Below are 14924 nucleotides of genomic sequence, written 5' to 3'. Positions count from 1 at the left end.
CATAATTTTTTCGTAAGGTGGACTCATCTGGTATGTGTCGTTTAATATATTTTTCTAAGAAAGCGCGAAGAGATAGATTTTGTAATTTAATATAGGAATACTTACAAAAATAAAAGCTTGGCAAATATCTTCATTTGTTTTATATTTCTTGAATTTGATTCTTTGAGTTTTAGATTGTTCTTAAGTTTATCATGCCATAAATGTTGGTCTACCAAAAACTTTGTAGCCGCGTTAACTGGAATTTCATAAATATTGCAGTACAAAATTGAACCTTCGGTTTTAAAAATATCTTTATGATCGTTTACATAGGTCTGTAAACAACTCTTAATTGGTGTTCTTAAGACATTTTAAAGTTCCGAATTAGAATTATATCAAAAATCACTAGACGCACTCTCGTACACAATTTTAAATATAAAAAGCACAACATGGACTGATACCAAATACTGACTGTCGAACACTTGAATTCTATTATCTTAACTTTGTTACTTTGATAAAAATTTATCGATATTATGTGGCTGTGAACTTGAAAATACGGCGAAAACGAATATATGTGCTATAAATAAAAATATGCTCTACAAAACTACAAATATACATTGAATTTGAATATGTATTTAATAGGTACAAACGTTGAAACGTTGAAATATGCATAATAATATGCAATATAAAATTAGTATTATTTTCATAAGAAAGATCTAAATCGGGGACAATGCTCATCAGATTTCAAAAATCTTATTCCAATATATATGTATTTGCATATAAATCTGTTCCCTAGGCATTATATTTTAATTATAATGATAATTGATTATTTGCTGCTTTCTCTTGGATATGTATTTTATCAAATCATTATTTATTCATCATATAATTTATAGGATTATTGCATTACTTATTAATTAGTGATTATTTTAATTCTATGATGACTTTAGTACCTAATTATTGATAATTTTAGTTTTATAGCTCCAATAATGCTCTATACTCAAGATAAAATATGCAATATTCAAAAAATAATTCATTCAAAATCTTACAAACAAAAAATAAATAAATGGTTAAACTAACTTGTATTTACAAAACTATAAAATCAATAATTTCTTCCCTCGATTTAGAAAAAAAGATTGATTGTATACTGAAATTGTATTAGGCAAATTATAAACCAAATGTTAATTAAATATTATTCATCAATAATTTATACTAGGTCTGTATTTACATTTAGTCCCATTATATAGGTACATTATTTTAATGCATGAAAAGTATGAAAAGTAATAGTATCACCCAAGTATTTTACACAGAAAAAACAAAACAGTTATTTTCACTATAAAAATAGTAGGCTTAACTATATTATACAATTGCTTTAGGGATAGCTATAAAGTTAGTCAGATTAACTAAAAATATGTAGTTATGATTGTATAGTTATCTAGACCAAAAATATAGTATTATGAACTATACATTTTTAGTACTCATTGCTTTATAATTCAGTTATTTGTACAATGTTTATAGTAATTTTAATATAATTTTATGGTAATTTGTACTTTCTAATTTAGTCATTTGAACAATGCTTATAGTATTTTTAACATAGTTATATAGTAATGTTTACGTTTAAATTTAGTTATTTTAAAATTTTTATAGTAATTTTAACATAATTTAATGGTAGTGTACACTTTTTAATTTAGTAATTTGAACAATGCTTATAGTGTTTGTAACATAGTCATATAGTAATGTTTACTTTTAAATTTAGTTATTTTAAAATTTGTATAGTAATCAGAACATAATTTTATGGTAATGTACAAATAAAACTTATAGTGGTGACCACTTAAACCCAAGTCAAATTTACTACAGTAAAACTTGTTTACTATAACAATTTTTTGTCTGACTAGTAATAAGCATCATAGCTATAAACTGAAGTATTGATGCATTTAAAATTGGATATTTATAATGGTAGTTATGAACATTATTTTTATATGAAAGTATGACAGTTTTCAATTGATTGAATATTAAGCACAAAATATATCTTATTAAACAATAAACAATGTAATTAATTACATATACAAAATATAAAGTTATAATAATAAAGTAATTTTAATATAATATGAACATTAGAGATAAGTTATAATAAATTATAGTATTCAATGTAATACACCTGCTACAGTAAATTTCTGAAACTATACAAATAATAAAAAAAAAAAAACAATTTATACATCATATTAAATATTTTTTTTTTAATTTAGATATACATTTTTATAAAAATAGTTCCATTTGATATACTTATGTGGTGAACAAGAAAACTATTATCTAATTCATTTAATTTTATACATTGTAATTCAGAAGTTAACATAACATTAAATGCTCCAAAATGTTCATCATAATGAATTGTTTTAAACACATTATAAATAATAAATGGTTCACTATCTATGATAAAAATACATTTAATTAATCCAAATAAAGGTAACATGTTATTTTCATCACATATATTAATAATAACTGACATATTTTTGGTATTGTACAAAATTCCCTTAATTTTTATCCAGGTAACAAATGATACATTATTTAAATCACAATAACCTGAATATCTATTATACAATTCAGTAGTTCTAGTTACTGTTCTGGCGGGAGTAATCATTTGCATCGTTTTTTTCTTCATATCTACATCGAAATTTTGGTTTTTTTTATAAAATTGTTTAAAATACCTAAAGTTGTAAGTTCAATCAATAATAAGGTAGCCACATATTTAAAAGAATTTCCGAATGAAACATTTCAAAGTGATGGGAAAGTTTTATACTGTAAATGTTGTGAAAAATCGGGGTTATTAACTATCATTACGTCAGTTGATGTGTAACGTTCATTCAGTCAATGCAAAAACATTTTACGATCAAATCGCCGCCATTTTACATTTTTAAATCTTAGAGAATATGTAGTTTCGCATTGTTTTAATAATTATTAATTAGATAAGAGATAAAATTTTTATACTTACTTTTGGTACTTATTTTTTCTGTTAAGCGGTTATTATATATTTTGATTTTTTTTTTACATATTTCAATAAAATTAAGTACATATTTTAATTTTTTTATTACAATAAAATCCGTTCCCTATTTATAATATATGTCATTAATAACTGTAAAGTAGTTGAGTGAAGTGTTTATTTCTTCAAGATTACCCACAATGGCAACATATGGTTGAACAGTAAACCCACAATTAAATGCCCTGTTCACTTTTTCTTCATGTATTGTTTTAAGATCATTGATATTCTAAAATAAAATAAATATAAACACAATTATTATAGCTACTTAGGTATGTATAAATGTATTCAAATGCTTAATTTTTTTTTTTAAATATATTATTTATGTTTCTATAGTTTGGAACTTACAGTCATGTGAACTATAACTGAACTAGCTTGTTCCAATTTCGTTGGTCTTCGCATTGAATATTTTGTAACATTGTTGACAGTGGTTTTTTTTGGTACTTTAATGTTAACAGGATTAAATAGGTAGAGAAATAATTGAATGGCAGCTAAATCATCATCTCCTAAAGTAATTTTAAATATTAGTATATTAGATAATATAATATATTGTTAGGTATTTGTTAATATTTTTGTGTATAAACATTACATGTGTGGAATATTTATGTGTATATTACATTAGGTACCTAGTTTTTTTTATGCAGTTATTATTATACAGTTAAATTAATAAAATTGCCTAAGTTATCAGCTGATAAAATTGTTTTAACCAAATTTTGTTGTGTTAAATTGAAGTTGAATGTTCTGTTTTTAAGATAATTTTTTAATTTATCTTTAAAAATATTAATCTTTTGTATAAGATTTTGATTTTTTCGCGGATATAAATTATCAAAATCCATATCAATCTAAAAAAAGTGAATATGTCTAGTTCTAAACTATTTTTAATATAATGTTTAAAATATAATAAAATTAAATGTAATTAGGATTTAGTGTAGAAGTAAATAGTAATATTAATATTGTTAACGCATATCAATATGCATCAATTAAAAACAGATTCCATAATTTATATAGGTAGATAAACTTACAAGTATATGACCTTTTGAGCTTTTTAAAGCTGGGTATTTAAGTGTGTTTGTGTCAATACTTTGTTTTTGCAAGTGATAACTTGCAGTTTCTGCCCACAGTTTGTATAAAGTTACTTCTGGTTCAATGTTGTGTTTTAGCCAATTTATTGAATCCAAAATGTCTATTTAATTAAGAATTATGTTAGAAATACTAAATAGGTAATGTTATAAAAAATTAGGTATATTAAATTATCAGTTTTGGAGAACTTATAAAAAGTTTTTGTTAAAAATTCCATTAAATTTTGTTTATTAAAAAGTAATTATAACCTTCTTCGTTTATAAAAACTGCATCATCTTTGTTACATGAGTTTTTTTGTTTAGTTGTTGTATTGATTTTATTAATTTCTTTTTTTATGTTGCAATATTTATCATACAGTTTGCCTCGATTTGGGCTAACTTTATTGCCTTCTCTAAAATATGGAATAAAATAAATGTATTCCGATTCCGAATGAAATAACTCTTCTATACCTATTAAGTAAACATTTAATATTTAAACATCAAAATAATTAAATAAACTATAGTATAGTTTTAAACTTTTAATATTAATAGTTAAACAACTTGGGTAGTAATCAATTATCATTAATTATATATATACGAGTATAGTATATACATAATGTACTGAAGTACCTTATTTCTACATGATTTTTAATCCATTTATGAGAAAAATGGGTACCTTTTGCAATTTTGGGAAATTGAGATCTATTCATTTTATTTCCACCTTCGGAATTGTGTAGAGCATCCTTTATCAATACTCCACAGAGCCTGTTTCTCATTTTTTGGTTTAATGTCTCATTTGCAGTAGAATACTGTAGTACTATAACACCGTCTTGGTATTTTTTTAGTATTTGTTTAATAAAATTATCTAAATAGATACAATTTAATATTTTAATTTTTTGTCTTATAAATTATAATATATTAGGTATTTAAAAAAAAATTAATGATTTTATTGATTTAAACACTATAACCTTTACTGGATTTAACATTGCTTGAATTTTCATCTGCAGTTAGATCACTACTGTTATTACTATTGGAACCTTCATTATCGGATAAATTGTCAAAGATATTTTTCATTTTTTTGTTTGAATTTAAATTATCTAGATACACCATACACACATAAATTAAAAATATTATTAAGTAAAAATTAACTAAAATATTAGCCCTCTGTCCCATTATTGGAATTAATTCTACTAACATCGATTCAGTCAACAATAACAATGCTTTTTTATCAATTGCTTGCTCTGAAAAAATATTACCAATTATCATATTTAATGACAAATTCAATAACTATTTGTTGAAAAAATATCATTCGAATATTTTAATCTAATTGATCAAGTTTATTTATGTTCAATTTCAAAACTATCGAATATTAGTCCATGCAAATATTTTTCAAGTGTTCTTTTGTTAAAAAAAATGGCATCAAATTTAAATACTTTAAAAATACAAGATTCAAAAGTTAAATAGTTAAACGTTTTAATCTTAGCCCTAATATCTAACTCCATATTGCATTTAATGAAACCGATTGTATATTAAATTATTATATTATAAGGTATCTTGTATTTATAAATTATTTAAAAATCAATTATTTTATACTTGAGTAAGTCTTTTAAATTCAAAATTTAAAAAAAAGTTACCTTCAAATGTATTAATCAAATGTTTGAATCCAATGTCAGGTAGCCATTTTTTCATAAAATCATCCATGTCTAAATATAAAATAAATAGGTACCTAAATAACTATTATCACAACATAGGTATATTAGATATTTTTATTATACAACATTTTTTAAAAAACCACTCTGATTAACAATTATAATGATTTATTTCATAATTGGTAGTAATACTACTGTAGTAATTTCAACATTGCAAGTGTATTTGACATTAAGGGATTGTCAAACGTCAGGCCGTCAACACACCATTAATTTTCTATCTGCCCCACACGAAATATCAAATTTACATTCAACAGAACCAATTGAGTGATGTTAATTTTAGTTTTAGAATTAATTTATCTATTATTAGGGCGCGGAACTTGATGATCCAAATACATATAAAAAAATTGTATAAAATGACGTAAAAACGATATTAAAAATGTATATTTTATTGTAAAAATTGATAAATATTGTTTTGATACAAAAATTATTAAAATGATTACATTATATTATTACTAAAATTATTTTTATTTAGATAAATAAAACTAGGTATATATTAAAAAATACTAGTTTTCGTAAAATTTCTTTTTCCACTCCAATACTAAACGAAGATAATTTATTTGAAGTTAAAGCCCCCATACAAATTAGAAAATAAGCAATATCGTACACACTTAGAAATCTGAAGTAGGTTCAACACCAAGTGTTGCCAATGTTATACACATTTGCACGTCGTTTTCCAGCTTAGGTCCGATTGGTGTAAATGCAACGCCAGTTTGATGTTAGTTGGGTTGTTAAGAATTAACACTCTATTAATGTTTTATTAACCAACACGCGTTAACAACAACTGATACTTAAAGGAGATATATTAATAGTTACGGTATGTTATAAATTAGTAGTAAATATAACACCAATAAATGTTATATTAACTTATGAATAGGTGTGTGTTTTACACCAAGAAATGTTATAATAACTTATGAATAGGGTGTGTGTTTTACACCAAGAAATGTTATATTAACTTATGAATAAGTTGTGTGTTTTACACCAAGAAATGTTATAATAACTTATGAATAGGGTGTGTGTTTTACACCAAGAAATGTTATATTAACTTACATATAGGTTGTACATTTAACCTCAAATAATTCTTGTATATACTTACAATAAATTAGTTTAATTCTTATTTAAATTTAATATTTGTATAATAAAGCAGGTAGATAAATGTGTATAGTATTTTTAGGGTGCCTAATAAATAGTTTGACTCACCCACCAAATAAATCTTGTTGGATGTAGTGGTGTTAATTCTTTACATATTTTTTTAAATATTGTATTTTAATAATGTTGTCGATGAATCAAAATATGAAGTACTGTTACCCAATATATTAGTATTTATATTGTATATTATACAATTATGGTTATGTAATGCTGAACTTTATTCAGGATAGTGGCGTTGTAATTAAAAATAAATAAATATTTTGGTTATATAGATTAAAATATTAGGTATATGTCAGTGTACATAGAACTTGTATTGTCAAAATTGAAACCTGTAACCTTTAGTATAAATTAATTAATGTGAAGTTTTATTATTTATTATATTGGTCAGATGGTACCTCTTCGTTTATGTTAACATATTATACAATTTTCAACAAATGTAATAAGGCAAATTAAAAAATAAAAATATTTGGTTTTCTTGTAAATATAATATTTTTATTGAAATAAAATATACAACACAACATACATTTTCAATGGTAAAAAAAAAAAAAAAAAACATTTAATGATTTTAACAATATCGGTACATACTTGTACTACAAATATAGGTAATATAATAATAATAGGTACCTTAATTGTGTATATAATTAATTGTACAAGTATTTATAACTTATATAGACACCTAATTTATAATAAAATACAAACTATAGTGCATATCGTAATGTTGCATACAATTTACCATCACCAAGAACTCTAATAACAGTAGGTGATGATTCAGGCAAATCATTTATATAATACCCAATAAGATTTGTTTCAGTCTCATCATATTTTTTTAGTTCATAAGCATGAAAATGATCATCAAATCCAATAGTAAAAAAAAGTTCACACACTAAATATGGGACAGTAGAACCATTAATAAAAATATTAATTATTTGACCAAATATACATCCATTTAAATTGATTTCTACTATCACCAGCATACCCGGTTTATAAGTAACACCTTTAAATTTTATCCATGATGCTGAAAAAGTCTTTAGACTTAAATCTGAAGGTAATATAAAATTTAATTCTACTACACTACTAATTTTTAAATATGATCCAAGTTTTAAGTCTGGTTCTAATCCTTTTTTAGTTAAAAATCGATGAGCCATTTGTATCTGAAGTTTATGTGATAAAGTGTGGCCAAGATTTATACGATTTGGTATGGCATTTGCATATGCTTTTAAAACCTTATGTTTTGATTCAAATCTTAAAGAAGATGTTAAAGAAATTGGGCCATTTTTAAGAAGGAGACGACCATAATGTGTAAGGATATGAAATTTGGGTTTTAATGAACTGTTAGAAAAATGTAAATATAATTTGTTATGTTCTGAAACTAAAGCATCTAGTAGATGTGCACATTCTGGCTGAAGTACTCTAGCACAACATAGATCAATAATTTTTCGAAGGTGTATATATAACTTCCAAATTTCAGTTTTTAATGGAACCAGTTCTCCTACAATGAGCCCAAAACACCTAACAAAACACAACATTTCAGATGCTGACATAATTATAGAACCATTTTTTAAATGATTGAGACTAATAGGAGGTGGAGAATTTTTTTGGTCAATTACACCATATTCAAATGATATTACCCGAAGGTTTAGATCTTCAAGTGAAAAATATTTATTGTTTATTAAATAACTAATAATAGTGGCCATATCATATCTTGCTACACCTTCTGAAACATCATGCATAAAGTCACATACACTATTGACTGTTACATGATAGTTTGGAATGGAATTAAACACAGAGTTCTCAACTATACCAGTTTCTGAAACATTGGCTTTAAGAATATCCAAATTATAATTATCTATATCTCTAATTGATTCTTTTGACTCTGTTAGCATATGTTGAAGTTTTTTTTTATGTGACCGGCATAAACGGCAATAATAATTAGCAGAAAAACTTTCTACAAATCCTAACATTGAATTAAGACCTAAGTTATCCCCCAAAATTTGACCAAGAGCAAAATAAATTGTTATATTTGTAGAATTAACAACTATTGATATACCATTTTCTTGTAAATCAATAAGATCCCTTATAAGAGAAGAAAACATTTTCGTATTATCAAATTTGTTCACTCCTCTATCGGAAGAATGAAAGATAAATGCTGGGAAAATATTTTCTAAAGATGATAAGTATTCAGGTGGAAGTGCAGGCACAGTATAATAAATACATCCCATTTTATGAATACCGGAATGGGACCCTAAAGGATTACCCATTTCAGCATCATCATAGTAGATAAAAATAGGGAAAACAATCTTATCTTGAAAATTTTTTTTTATATTTTTCCATGTACTGCCATTTAAAAATGATGTTAAATTTGAATTATTTGAAGATGAAAGAGTAAATTGATAAGCAGCATCAAATACACCAGGCAATTCAAAAAATTGTTTAAGATTTTCTTTCATACAAAACAAATGTGCTTGGGTCTGAACCATAACCTGTCGTTCAATTCCAGAAATTACTTTTTTCTCACCAACAAAACCTATAACTACTTTTTTTGGCTTAAAAAATAAATGATTTGTTTCTAAAAATTGTAAACGTTGATACTCAGTATTTAATTTAGAAAATGGATTTTCTAATACATTAAACATTTTTTTAATTTTATCTAATTGATGATTATCACATTTGTATAAATGTGGTATTACTTCAGCTTTTAAAATAGATAAAATACCAGACGAAAACAATTCGGTGGCACCAACAACTATTTCTTGCATTAATGATTCAGTTACGTTAGGTTTAGTAAGCAATTTTGTTATAAATTGTAATGCATAATCTCTTACAATTTCTTCAAAAGGCCTACTACTGTCACCTATTTCAGCATTATCAAAATTACTATTATTAATTTCATTTAAATTCAGAATTTCTTCTGATATAGGGACAACTTCATCAGAAACATATATAGGTGAATCAAATGCCAATTCATTAATTGCGAATTCAGGTATTATATTAGAATGGACTCTATTTAAATGTTGCCTAAAATGTTCTGAACCTTGGAAGTCCCTATTACATTCTTGCTGTTTACACTTATATATAGACTGAGCTCCCAGATGGTGATAAATTTTTAAATGCAACATTAGTTGATTGACAGAAGAAAATAATGAAGAACATATACAACAAATGTACATCTTAAACCTTAATATATTTTAATATTAAAAAATAAAGAAATAATAAAAATAAAAATTATGTATACAAAAATTACTCAAATGATTGAAGCTTTGCACTTAATGTAGTTATTATAGAAGAAGATATTCAGTATTTAATTTAAATAAATTATGTTGTATGATCAACCAAGAGTCATAACACTCCTTTGGATATGTACAGTGAAAAACAAAATACGACTTAAAACATACCTCCAGTGCCTTTAAGGGACACTCAAAACGCCAATACTTTTGGTTTACTCGCACATAGCATGAGTCAATAGAATCAGTATCCACACCAACAAATGTGATAAATGGTTGTATAGAAAGGCCATATGTTGCGTATCTATCCTGTCTTTTTATTAGGTTTTCTTTAAATTCAATATTATTCTAGAAAAAACAGAATAATATATTATTTGTTACTTACCGTTAATTAAATTACACTTAGGAAAAAAACACTTTTATTTATAATATTTACAGTTAAAAACATTATTTGAAAATTGTTATGATTATAAATCTTGTGTAATGTTAAATTTTAATTTGTGTTATGTGAAATTTCAGTATTGTTTTTTTTTTTTAACTTACTGTTACATGAGTAGCAAAGGCTGATACCGATTCTAACAAAGAGGGCTTCCAGTATTTAGATTGACCGGTGGAGTTGGAAATTTTGATCTGTGTTTTAGTTGGTATAAGGTATGGAATTAACAGTATTTTCAGTATGTACGAAGTTCTTAAATCTAAAAAAAATTATGATTTGTTAATTACATGTTATGGAAGGTATTTAAAATATTGAGCATAGCTAAAAAGAAATAAAAATAACCTTTTTTTTGGTAAGACACATCTAATTTAGCCAGTAAAGTTTTGCCAAATTTATCCTTAACAGAACTTCTACGTATATCAACTATTCGAGCAGACAATATTTCCCATGCATTAAGAAAGTCATTCCACTCTTTATACAATACATCACTTGTATGTGGAAATGCTGTTTTAAAATCTTCAAGAATCTATAAAAATAGTCAATTTTATAATTTAAATAACATAAAAGTTAAATATAAACGTACTAGTTCATATCCTTTAGGACCTTGTAAGATTGGCCAGGATTGAAAAATGGTTGAAACACTTCTTTTTTCCTCAAATCATATGTTATTAACCATTTTTCTTTGATTAGGTTTAAATCACCGGCCAGCCCATCAGTTTTTAACCACTGTTTAGCATCTAGTACCTCATCTATAATAATAAATAAAAACAACAATAATAATCAATAACAAGTTATAAAAAAAAAACAGGAAAAAATTGTACCTAAGCATTTTTTATTTTTTACTAATATTAAGAACTATTAAAACATTGGTTTGGGCATTAAATATAAATTTAAAATTAATTCAATTTACCAGAAAACACAGGATGTTCAGTGTCAGGAGCTAATACTACATTTGCCTGGTTTTTAGTATGCCTTTCTAATGTGATAGCTCCGACTGCTCTTAACCTACGAGCAACATTTTTCCAGCGTTCGATGAGTTTACCCTTTGCATGAGTTTGCTGGCATCCCTCTGATTTTGCTGGTATAAAATATACACTCTAGAAATTTAGGTTAATTTAATATTATAATTTACAGTATTGATAAACATTATTAATTCCATACTATTTGTTCTTTGGGAAAAATTTCAACTATCAGCTCAGCTATTTTTCTAAAGTAAAAGTCAGTGCCTCTGGAAAAAATTCAAAATTACTAACATTAAGTAGGTATACCAATGTCCAATAGTTATGTATTTATAATTAACAGAGTTTTTAATTACCTAGTGAAATTTGTAATAAAAATAACAATTCTCTATACATTAATTATGTTTTAATATTAGTTTTTTAACTTAGGTTGGACATACTCATACCTGCTCTGATCTTGTAATAGATGGTTGATTAAAAGTTTTGTAAGTAAATTTTGTGAATCATCAGACAAAAAACCATTATTCTTTTTATAATCTGCAAATATGTACCTCCCATCATTTGTTGTATGCAAAAGTTGTAATAGAGTCTAATGAAAATTAAGAAATATATAGATATTTTAAAGTTTATAAAATAACAGTTCATAACTATAATTATACTTCTGTTGTCCATGCCATTGGCCTATAAGATCCAAACTTTGTATGAACATCATCTGTTCTACATACAGATTTATCTCTTGTAAGAGTCTCTTGTGATTCCTTAAAAAATTCTTGAAAAACGTTAGTTTGAGTTTGTAACAACGAATTATCTAACTGCTCTAAATTTTGGAATTCTGAAGCTTCAGATCCTATCGGATAATATGGAAACTGGCATAGCAATAAAAACAATAAGAATTAGGTTCGGTACATTATCTTAGTTGCATTTTTGTTTAATGATTTATACTTAATGTAAAAGGCATAATTTAAAGACAGTAAACAAATTGAATATTTTTTTTTAGATTACATACAGATAGGTATTACCTAAAATTTCAAATATAAACACAAGTAATTTGAAGCTGTAGGTATCTGGTGTATTAAAATTAGATTAATATGTAAATAATAACCAATAGGTAGTACCAATAGGGTATAACATATTATGTTTACGTGAAATAGCATGTATTATAATTTATTATAATTTATAATTATCATCACATTATGATTAGGTATGTAATAAACTAATATGCATGAAATCATTAAATAAATTATATAATTAACTTATACATACCTGATACTGATTCATTGTAGGCGATTTTCAAACAATTCAAAAGTTCAAACTTCGTTTAGGTAGTAGTCACTAATCACTATATAGGTAGGTAGAACAAAAAAATATTCTCACACAGTCACACGTAAACGGAAAAAGTGAATACACACAATGACTGCAGACTGGCCAGATAATGCTAACTCCCGTCTCCCGCACAATCGACAGGCGACAATCGTTCGCCACATTACATAAATTAACGAAAATAACAAAATATTGGGATTACCCATTTTATCGACAATATTAAAATATTACGGTGTTAAAATAACACTCGATTTGTCAATTTGACCCCAATGTAAAGTTATCTTTTATTACTAAACAGTGGTTTAAAATAACTTTACTATACAATTGTGAAAATAACACGTATTAATGTTAAAATCAAAATACATTGATGTCATATTTATTTATTTAAACTTAATTTAATTTTGTGTTTGTGTTAAAGTGGCATTTAAATTATAATTTTGTATTGTCACTTTAACTCCAACAAAATATGTTGAACATCTTTTGGTTGAAAACACATTCAGTGGTGTTAAAATAAGTACTAAACATTAGTAATTTAACATTTTACCCCTTAACATCGAGTCAATTATTAAAATAACTCCAATATTTCTAAGTGTGTACTTCAGTACAGATTATAGAATATTGGGTATGGATAATTTCGTTATTACCTATTATTCTGCAGTATACCTATAAAAAAAATGTATTAAGTCTGCCCCAACATTTTACAGGATTATTATTATTAGGATTTTAGCATATATTTAGACAAATTAAAAATACCTTAGGGGAGATCACCGTGATTCAAATTCACTACGGGGGCGCACACAACACGGGAAATTATTGCTGAGGAAGAATAATATTCAGGAAAATATTTACTAGGAATATTTTTATCACAGGAAAGCATTGTTGGAGAAAATATTAAATTGGAATAGTGTAGTCGGGAAAGTATATCATAGGAAAAAAAAAATTAGGAAAATATTACACAGACAAAGTGCTATCGGGAAAGTTTAACACAGGAAAAATAAAATTAGGAAAACATTATCCAGGAAAGTATTATACAGGAATGTTATACTTAGGAATATATTTAATGGGAAAATATTACCCAAGAATAATATTTAACAGGGAATTAATATTTCGGAAAAATAATAACAAAGAATTTAAGACCCAGGAAATTATTACACAGGAAAATATTATACAGGAAAGTTTCTCATAGGAAAATATAACATGGGAAAAATACGTTACAGGAATAAAATAGTTATTAAGGGGCTAGAAATAGGCATTTTATGTAAAAATTTCCAAATAAAACCATTAAAAAATAGATAGGTAGACATGGGCGCCCATTGGTGGGGGGGGGGCATAAGCGCAATTTGTAATAGCCCCCCCGCCAAAAAATAAAAAATAAAAATATTATTCAATTGTTTCCTAAAATATAAATAAATCTTTAAAAATTCAACTCTATTTCTAATTTTTTTTTTAAAATGTAATTATTTAATTTTTATTTAAACTTTATAACTATTTTATATTATTGTCTATGCTAAATGTGATAAAATTATCATTCGCTGTTTACCCAGTGCTATATTTCAGAAATTTGACGCACGCGGGGCTAATAAAAATTCAGCACCCTTACGTAAATAGAGGTACGTGGTGTGCCGGGTGTCAACACAAAAATATTTAATTACAAATCAAAAGGTAAATTTTATATAAAAATATTTTTATTGAAACCATTGTTTTCATATTATATACCGTATGTACCTACGCGAAAACGTGGATCACTATAACTCCACTTACCCTACAAACTCAATAGGTACTCAGTACAATGACTAAATAGATCTATTTAGTCATGCTCAGTACTCTATAGCCTATTCATATTTGAGAATTCTACTAGCGGGAGATTGATGATTCAATAGTTAAGATATCAAGATTTGAAACAACATTATGTTAATGGTTCATTTAAAAGATTTGGTACCAGCTACATTCATTAACTATTTGTATTATTTGACGTATCGATCATTCGAAATATTTTATAATTTTAGATTCTGAGCGGAGCGATGAATGTATTGGTTTTACAATGATGTGTGTTTTTTTATTTTATTTT

General features: G+C 25.5%; 1 protein-coding gene and 1 pseudogene across 1 annotated transcript; both read right to left on the bottom strand.

Annotated features, from left to right (window-relative positions):
- Positions 1-105: 105 nt before the first annotated feature.
- On the bottom strand, positions 106-10087 carry LOC111028275 (the record flags this gene model as incomplete). Its single annotated transcript, XM_022306860.1, has 7 exons — positions 9370-10087; positions 7996-9222; positions 7654-7935; positions 4041-4190; positions 3356-3513; positions 3146-3236; positions 106-235 (listed from the first exon to the last, which is right to left on the bottom strand). Coding segments are annotated over exons 1-7 (2756 nt in total), but the record flags the coding sequence as incomplete, so codon positions are not given.
- Positions 10088-10195: 108 nt separating this feature from the next.
- Positions 10196-12814, bottom strand: LOC111028274 (annotated as a pseudogene).
- Positions 12815-14924: the final 2110 nt, after the last annotated feature.

This window comes from Myzus persicae, unplaced genomic scaffold, assembly GCF_001856785.1.
Source record: "Myzus persicae strain clone G006 unplaced genomic scaffold, MPER_G0061.0, whole genome shotgun sequence".
In the NCBI taxonomy this organism is placed as follows: Eukaryota; Metazoa; Arthropoda; class Insecta; order Hemiptera; family Aphididae; genus Myzus; species Myzus persicae.
This window is presented reverse-complemented; position numbering and strand designations above follow the sequence as displayed.